We start from the raw sequence: 9,686 nt of genomic DNA on the forward strand, positions 1-9,686 counted from the left end.
CAAGTGTAATCCGTCAAGTAGCATTTGATTAAATATAATATTAGATTGGTTTAACATTCAGTTGCTTCAGCAATCCAAATCATTTTATAAATGAAATGGAACAATAAGTAGTCATAACTGACATTCAGTGTCGTTTGGTGTAATTTCTGATTTGGGTCTGGCTAACAACCTTGGGAATCTCCTTCATGCCTCTGGATTGAGTGACAACCTATAACTATAAAACCCCCCAGACTGTTTCTTCCATTCAGGTATAATCTATTGCATTAGTGGGATATCTCAAGCATGCTGCTTGTAAAAGTGGGGAGAGATACGTTGAAATGGGATGTCAGCAAATGGGGTGGCAATGAATCAATTCCCTGTTTACCGAGGCATGTTAGCTGCGCTTCACAACAGCGTGATTGTCTGACTTCAAGAACGAGGAAGGATTGACAAAAGCGGATGGCTTTGTAAATTTCTTTATCTGAATTTAAAAAGCGGTTCTTTCAATCTGGAATTGATTTCAACTGCCTCTCACAGAAAAGAGCGTGTTGCCATAGCATAACGTTTTCTCCAACTGTGCTCTTTAAACAAACATTTCAGAAACATTAATCTGTTTATTTAAGCATAGATTATAGACAGATTACATGGACTTGCTTTCGATGCCAACCCTTTGTATTGATTTGATTGAACTTTTGTTAGTCCTCTCACGCCGTGGAAACGTCTCGTTTACAGGCCATTTACCAACTCAACTGTCCCAAACACACCTTCGTTCAGCCGAAGTCTACCGCTCACACACGTGTACGTCCACCCGGCGGCAAATCGAAAGGCTGTGGTGCTTCAGAATCCTAAACATTAACAGTGGACACAAAATCAATATTTCTCCAGCTAGATGGAACGCCTCGGATCGAGGCACTAACGTGCATATTTGTCTCAGTGGAGATTTCCCTTGGCTTCCTTTTAAGCTACTTTTAGAATATGTCATTTTGTAGTGGTCGACCGACTCGTTACGGTTTTTCTGGTCCCACAGTCATAGTTGGCTACTTGAGTTTGGCTATGCCATGTTTTTGGTTAGTCGCGTTCGATACAAATAGGCCTATTTACAGCGGACACAAGTTTAAGGATTTCTTGAAACATTTACAACTGAGAAAATGTCACAATCATAAAATAAATTCTAATAATAATATAATGAATTGGATGTGTTCCCTTAATAAAAAATTAAGGGAACACATAATCATCACAGTTTAACACCAAGTCAATTAAACTTCAGAGATATCAGTCTGTCCAGCTAGGACGAATTAAGCGATAGTGAATCACTGTCACATGTTTTTGTGCAAATGAAAGTAACAACAGGTGCACTGGAAGCAACAGCAAAACACCCCCAAAAAGGGAATGGTTTTGCAGGTGGTGGCCACAGACACTTGTTCTCTCCTTATCCTTCCTGACTGATTCTTCTCTAGTTTTGCTAGTGTCCTTGTCACTACTGGTAGCATGAGGTAGTAACTGCAACCCCATTCAGGATGCACAGGCAGTCTAGCTCCTCCCGGATGGCACATCCATACATGCCATCATAAGAAGGTTTGCTGTGTCTCCCATTACAGAAAACACCAGAATATATTCAGGTCTGCCATTGGCAGTTCTCTTCACAGATGAGAGCAGGTTCACACTGAGCACATGTGACAGATGTGAAAGAGTCTGGAGACGCTGCCTGCTACTTCATCCATCATGACCGTTTTTGCAGTGGGTCATTGATGGTCTGGGAAGGCGTATCCTTGAAGGGTCACACAGATCTCCACGTACTATCCAACCCTGACTGCTGTTAGGTACCGGGATGAAATCCTCAGACCCATTGTCAGACCTTATGCTGGTGCAGTGGGCCCTGGGTTCCTCCTGGTGCAGAAAAATACCCGGCCTCATGTGGCCAGAGTTTGTAGGCATTTCCTTGATGACGAAGGAATTGATGCCATTGAATGGCCCTCATGTTACCAAGACCAGAATCCAATTAAGATCCTCTGGGACGTTATGTTTCGGCATCTGATGCTGCCAAATAGCACCACAGACTGTCCAGGTGCTCACTGATGCCCTGATCCAGGTCTGGGAGGAGATCCCCCAGGACACCATCTGCCGTCTCATCAGGAGCATGCCCAGACATGGTCGGGAGTGCATACTGGCACCTGGGGGCCATACACACTACTGAGTCACATTATGAGTTGCCGTGATGAAATTCACGCAATTTGGAGCACCTTGTGATTTCAATTGTTACTTTGATTTTCGATGTGCGTTTGAATCCAGCCCTCAACCGGTTGGTGATTTTGGTTTCCATTGACCGTCGTTACGTCATTTTGTTCTCAACAAATTACACAATGCACAGTAAAGATTTTGATCTTTAATATTTTTCCTTCATCGAGAACTGATGGGATTTAAGTGTTCTTTTTATTTTTTAAATATTATATAATCAAATAATTGCCTTTTTACCAATGCATTTCATTGGAATGTCTGGTTTGTCAGAATATACCTACACCAAACCAAGCTCAGTTTCAGAACACCAACCTCAGTTACACTACACTAAATGATAATACATATTAATATAATATTGTATTTATTCAGAAGACCTACACATACAAATAAGATTTCAATATGCACAGAGAAGTTGTTACTGGCTGTAACAGGTGTGATTTAAATTGAAACACTTAGATTTGAATAGAGACATGTTGATCAATGATCGCCTCTAAAAGCGCAAATCAATTAGATTAACAGGGGTACTTGGGAAAGCACTTCTGTTTGGGCCATTACTTAGATGGCCGCACCAATGTTTGGGCTTTCTGTCAGTGATCGATCTTATGTACACATCTTAATCTGAGAGAGAGAGACATCCCACTGAGTGCATCCAAGAAGATCAAATGGATGAGAGCAGAGTGAGGAGTAGAAAAAAGAGAATCAGAAAGAAACAGATAGGAAAAGCTCATTTTATGCACCTATGAACATGTGAAATTGTGGTATATTCAAATGTGTTCAAGACTCCGAGTCATCACACAGGCTGTAACAAATTTACATTCAGAATGTCTGTATGTTTGTGAGGTGAGTGCATGTCATATTTGCTGAGCACTGCCTTTCCTAGCATGGCTAATAAGTGATATGGGAAATATTTTATGACCTAAAATAGGTCATCGTCCCACAACTGATGGTTATGTGGCAGGAATTACATAATTGACTGACCACCGAAGCAGTGGAGCCAAAGCCAAGAAGTCTGGATTGATGCAATGCAATTATGGCCAAAAGATGAGCTACAGCTGTAAAATCTCAAAGGTCAAACTTTATTAAAGGAAATAGACCCCTTCTACTACTGACTTTCAAGCACACATGCAGTCATCTCTCAAATGTTAGGATAGAAGAGAATCTGAAATGCAGTCACATGCCATGAAGTCATTTCCAGTCACTTCATTTCAAACCATTGTTATTTAGTTCTACATGACTGACGAAAAAATTTAATCATTGTATCAAAATCAATGTTTACTGTTACTGATCAAAATACATTCCCAAGTCCCCAATGGATTGTGGTCTTAATGCAGGAGATTTTAGAAATCCACATCGCAACTACCTTCCCCCGATGGAACTAGAAAAACAAATGTTTTCTGGCATGTCCAGCTATTTCAGAAGCCTCAGTCGAAAACACTGAGTCCTTATTTTGCCTCCAGACTCCCCAATGGGGACACAGCCTAATAAACCCAGCATACGCTGTTCCAGTCCCTTACATAGAAGGCCAATTAAACTGTGGGTTACAATGGAACACCTGGAGAAGATCCGCAAGCAGTAATAGACAAACTGAACTACTTAACATACTGGCCTAAAAGTTAAGATGATTTACGTTCCTCCTTGTGTCTAGTAAATTCTCAAGTAACACTGACATAAAAGGTGGCCTCTCCATCCTGGATGCTTGAGGCATGGGTGTCCCCATTAATGCTGACACTGCTTCTGACAGAGACACTGCCGATGAATGCATTCATCTTTTGGGCATACAAGTCCCCGGCATTAAAGAATGTTAGACTGGGTTCGAGGGTCTTAACATCGTCCTTGTCACATTGGTCGGCCTCGTTATAGCTCTGATGGGCATCCATGGCCTTCTGCCTCTGGTAGTACATGGAGAACTTATTGAAGATGATGGTGATGGGGAGGGCCACCACCAGTAGACCGCAGATGATGCACAGGGTGGCTACCATCTTCCCCACCACCGTCACTGGGCAGGTGTCACCGTAGCCCACGGTCGTCATGCTGATTGTGGCCCACCACCAGCCCACAGGGATGGTTGTTATGTCCGACTCCGCCGACTCCTTCTCCACAAAGTAGATGAGTGCGGAGAAGATCGAGATGCCCACTGAGAGAAAGAGCATCAGGAGGCCCACCTCGTGGTAACTGTGCTTCAGCGTGGCACCCAGCGAGCGCAGCCCAACGGAGTGACGCGCCAGCTTGAGGATGCGGAAGATGCGCATGAGTCTCAGGATCTGCACCACCTTGCCCACGTTCTCGAGCTCCTCGTTGTCCCCGTCCACCGTCTCGAAGGCCAGCGTGGCATAGAAGGGCACCACCGACACCAAGTCAATTATGTTAAGGGCATTGCTCAGGAACCTCCGGGCGCACGGTGCCACAGCCAGGCGCACAAGGAACTCCACGGAGAAGCAGACGACGCACACAGCCTCGAACATGGCTAGCACCGGGTCTTCAATCTCCTTGTCATTGAGATCCAACTGTTGGAACTCCGGCATGCTGTGGACGCACATGGCCACAATGGAGGTCAAAACCACGGCCAGGGAGGCAACGGCGATCACCTTGGCCAGAAACGAGTAGCCTGGGTTCTCCAGACGTAGCCAGATGTTCTTGCGGACCTCTGAGCACCAGGTACCCTCAAACCTCTCCAGGTCCTTCTCCATAGTTGAGAGCTCCTCCATGGAGGAGTCAATGCTACCCAGCTGCTGTTGCTGCTCGTAGCTCCTCTGGTCCCAGTCGTTGTCCTCTGCATATTCCTTCTGTTCCTGATACTTGTTGCTGCAGCAGGAGTCCAGGTCGAGCTCCTTGATGCCCCAGTACTCAATCTCTTGGCTGAAGGAGAAGACGCACAGCTCTTCCATCAGGTGGATCTTGCCTGTGTGGTAGAAGTTGAGGACATAGCGGAAAAATCTTGGGTTTCTGTCAAAGTAATACTCCTTGTTGGTGGGGCTAAAGTCGTCACAGATCTCCAAGATGGCCTCCTCGGAGGCACAGCCCAAGAGGCGCCCCAGACGGGTCCCGGGGAAACGTTGCAGGACGCTGCGCTCCATGCGCTGCTTGAAGCCGCCCACATTTAGGTTGAGGAAGCTGTCATCAGGGCCACGCCTGTGAAGGATCTGACCGTATAGCATGGTGGAGTGGTGGCATGGGTGAAGCCTTGAGGGAGTGGAATGAGCTCACTGCTCAGCGCTGGCTCAGGTCACTTCCCGGCTGAGGATCACTCGCCTACACAAGGAAACAAGATACAGACATCAGGGACTGTTACAAACCACATTTGTGTACAACATCGGCTGAATATTGTGAGATTACAAATAACAAAATGAATTTTAGAAGAGGGACTACAGAACCGTTTGAGACATTGGTCCTGAAACTCATAGAACCAAGTTTGTATTATGTATTACACGTAATTGTATTCCATATAACACAATAGTACTCCTTAGCATTGCTAGTTCTTACATTATATAAATATGATACCTTATTTGTTCAATAGTTTTGGGCTCATTGAAAACCAAACTGAGAAATTAGGTTAGCTATGAAAATATTAATATTATGAACAACAGGATTTTGACTAGAATCAGTGTGTGTTCATATTGTGTTCATGTCACAATCACTGCTTTATAAATCCACTATATCCAAATTAAATACATTCTCACATTCCCTCTTAATTTTTTTCATTTATTTTATCTGAAGACATAATTGACCCATTTCCCCCTATTGTCTACAGAGTAAATAAATAGTTCAGTCCAAACCATTTGTAAATCAATATATTTAGATAGATAGATTACTTACACCATTTCAGATAATTATAAAGTGTTCTGCCAAGCGCAATTGAATTTAATCACGCAAAATATTACGAAAGTTGTAGACCAAACCTCCCGCCAAATAAACTAAACTCAACATGAAAACTATACCTGCCTTTTCACGCATCTTCTTGCAATATCCATTTAGGAAAACTTATTCTGCTGAAAGGCTCGTCAACTCGAGCTCGTTCTCCTTACATGTCCCATCACAGTGTTTTAGTCGGGATGCTCCCAGCGGTTTGAAGAAGAGCTGTAAGTGATTCGAGCGCAGCATCAATGCGTCACTCACTGGTCCATTTGCCACTGCCGTGCGCATTCGCAGTTCCTCACACACTCTCCACTCCGCGTGCGTTCTGTGTCCCCTGAGCCAGACGCACGCGGCAAATACTCTGAGTGAATGTGAAAGTTATTGGAAAGCGACATCTAAGTGACTGATCTCACATTTCAAAGCTATTCCGTGTAATTTAAGCCTGAAACTTGACATGCAAAACAACCCTGACAACAAAGCATGGGCTTGCCTGCTGACATTGTTAATTGCCAGCCTTGCCATTTACAGTCTGACAAGGTTACTTGGGGGACTACGAATTCACTGCAAAGATGCATAAACAATAAAATAGTATGGCAATATGAAATGAACATGGTTTATGTATGCACACATTCATTTTTTAAAAATAGTTTCAATGGTAGTTCATGCATCCATCCATCTTCTTTTTACAACATGCCTTATCATAACAGTATGAATGTATTGCTGGATATGTAAATGTATATTCTGTTCATGGGTAGTTGTGCATGCTTTCCACAATCTACTGCTGGATATGTAAATGTATATTCTGTTCATGAGTAGTTGTGCATGCTTTCCACAATCTACCGACAGCAAGGCCAGATGACTGGGAAATGAGACTGGTCATTTTAGTTTTTCTAAGACTTGAGTCTCTTCTGGAGTTGAGCCCTGTATTACTGCAATAATAAAAACACAAACAATTATAAAATTCACACACATTTAAAGAGCAGTTGCACTGAACAATACATTTAGCAAACATTTAAATGGCCCTACTTAAGACAAAGAGGGGTACAAAATCATCTCTGACTCTAAGTAATGCTACATTCTCTCTAGGACCAGCCAGTCCTGAGAGTATGTCATCCTGTTAATTTCTGAGATAAGACAATATGGAAGTTCATGCATTACGGCCTTATATACAAACATTAACCAATATTTGGCCCTTCTGGACATCAGGGAACCTCAGCCAACTGAAGTGTATGAAAGACGTAAAAGGTTGCACTAGTAATAAAATGCAACACTTCATGATAGGCTGCATCCAGATGTTTCAATATGGACGCTGATGCCTTCATATACAGCACAGGACATAACAATAACAAAGCACATAAAAGTAGCAATTTTGTTTCTGTGCTGAAATTACAGACCTATTTTGATTCTATGAAAAGTAACACATTTTGACCTTCAGCTTCACAAACTCAGCAATGTGTGTTTTAAAAAAGAGGTTATTTTGTTACCAACATTACTTGCCCAATGTCACGAAACGTGTAAAATGTGAATCAACTGTACACACCAGATGAACAGATGGAACATCTCACATAAAATGTAAATGTAATAAAATGTACTTGACATGCAGGCATATGTCACAGCTGTAAGAATGCCCTTATTGCAATGCATTATTTTGGCATAAGTGCTCCTAATTGAGTGTTAATGCTAAAATAAAGGAATGTGATTTGCTCTCTGTTGTCCATCCCCTTTGTTTTTCCTTTTGTCTAAGGTGCGGCTTCCAGGAATAGGTGCAGGTAAAATAGAAGCTTTGATGCTGTAGCAGAATTATCTTAAGAGAAGTTTGATGTCACAAAACGTTACCACCACCTCTGCTAACCTCTGCTAATCTCTGCTAACCTCTGCTAACCTTTGTTAACCTCTGCTAATCTCTGCTAACCTCTGCTAACCTCTGTTGTTGTCTGATACAATGTTGTTGATGTAATGATCGTTTTTCTTTATATACTCCTGCCGTATTGTTAAACAATTATTTACTCAAGGAAACTGAAATAGGGAGAACATTTTTACGGAAAGGTAACCATCCTCTGACCTCCCTTTCATAGATACTCAACCTCTAATACAAAGGATCTGACCAGGCTATTCGACTGAATTCGACTATTCGACCAAGCAAAAGGGCAACATTTTAATATTGTTGTTTTTAATGGTGTAAATATGTGGTTTCCTGTTGTCTTATTATGAGAATAGTACATTTGACTCTAGATCAGGGTTTTCCAACCCTGTTCCTGGAGAGCTACCAGAGGTTTCCTCTCCAACCCAAATGTAGCTAATCGCATTGCAATAACTAGCTGGATGAAAAGCAACATCAGGTCACAGCTGGGGATCGACTGTGAACCTACACAACGGTAAAAGTCCAGGAACTGGATTGCGGGCTGACCGCAAAAGACAGCACTTCCACTGGATTTAAAAATAATATATGTGGCTATATTTTAGCCCCTTTATGCCTTATTAAAGAGAGAAAGTGGAGCGGAAGAGAACAGATTGGTGAAATAGCAGTAGATCAAACTTAAATCCATGTTGCAGCAAAATATATTTCTGCCAGAAGGAGCAGCGTGGACTGTTGTTTCATCAATGGGCCCCCCCAAAGCCATGGGCCCTGTGAATCATACCCCTCTTTCCCCGCATTAGCTACGGCCCTGCACACAGGAGAATATTTCCCACAAACCTTTATGCATAGATTGATTTGTATGAGGCTGTCGGTTTCACATTGTCTGATACTTGTATCAGCAAAGAATCATCGATAATGCCAAATTAAAAACCACAGCCCAAAACCTGATGAAACTAAGACAAACAGAGATCTGGGGTGGCATAATGACATCTATGGTACAGAACTGAATTTAGTCAAGCCCCTCCTGGCCAGGGAATGACCCAACATCCAGCAACACAAAATGGAAAGCTGACATACAATAGCAGTGTGAATTTATAAAGTAAAACCTGCATTGGTCATCAGCTATATATTCAGTATTCACAGTTCCAGTGGCCTTAGATCTGCTGTCTGCGATTGGCACATGCATTTTTGGACTGTAGTTACAATGAACACACTTTTAATCCAGAATATAACTTGTAAATGCCTTATGAGCTTATATTTCTATTGCCACCCATGAGTTTATACCATCAGTACCCAAAGTTACGTTTTGTTTTACTCTGGGCTTCGTTTCATGCAGTCTTGAGAAGGCAGCTCTCATGAATAAGTCTCTACCACCATCTGCAGGTTTAAAATGGGACATGCAATGGTATCTTTCAAAGTATTATACCGTCAATATACCACTGGTATCCATAAGACTTGTTTTATTTTGTTCTAATGCTTTATTATTGCTCCCTGTCAACTTCAATAATGATAATACCACAAATCTACAACTATTTCACACAATATAAAAGGGTTTAAACAGAAAGAGTTTATCCATTATCACAGCATGCAAATGTTTAAGCATTTAGTCTTTAGTTAATGTTCTTTAGTCGAGCCGATAGTGAAAAGTATATGAAACATTCATTTAGGAACTGACTAACAATAAATTGTGGGGAAAACATATACCTCGTCTTTTTATTTCATTTATCATACATTTGCATCAATACAAATATTGAATATATAT

At 42.0% G+C, this 9,686-nt stretch overlaps 1 protein-coding gene across 1 annotated transcript; it reads right to left on the minus strand.

Moving 5' to 3' along the window:
* Positions 1 to 3,866: 3,866 nt before the first annotated feature.
* Positions 3,867 to 6,227, minus strand: kcns3a (potassium voltage-gated channel, delayed-rectifier, subfamily S, member 3a). The gene is made up of 2 exons (XM_010879565.2): positions 6,150 to 6,227; positions 3,867 to 5,463 (listed from the first exon to the last, which is right to left on the minus strand). Exon 2 carries the CDS (start codon positions 5,367 to 5,369, stop codon positions 3,867 to 3,869), a length of 1,503 nt encoding a protein of 500 aa, XP_010877867.1. The 5' UTR covers positions 5,370 to 5,463; positions 6,150 to 6,227.
* Positions 6,228 to 9,686: the final 3,459 nt, after the last annotated feature.

The sequence above is a fragment of the Esox lucius genome, chromosome 15 (genome assembly GCF_011004845.1).
Source record: "Esox lucius isolate fEsoLuc1 chromosome 15, fEsoLuc1.pri, whole genome shotgun sequence".
Taxonomy (NCBI): Eukaryota; Metazoa; Chordata; class Actinopteri; order Esociformes; family Esocidae; genus Esox; species Esox lucius.

Coding starts and splice junctions, on each gene's coding strand:
- kcns3a (XM_010879565.2), bottom strand. CDS start 5,369: ATGCTATACGGTCAGATCCTTCACAGGCGTGGCCCTGATGACAGCTTC.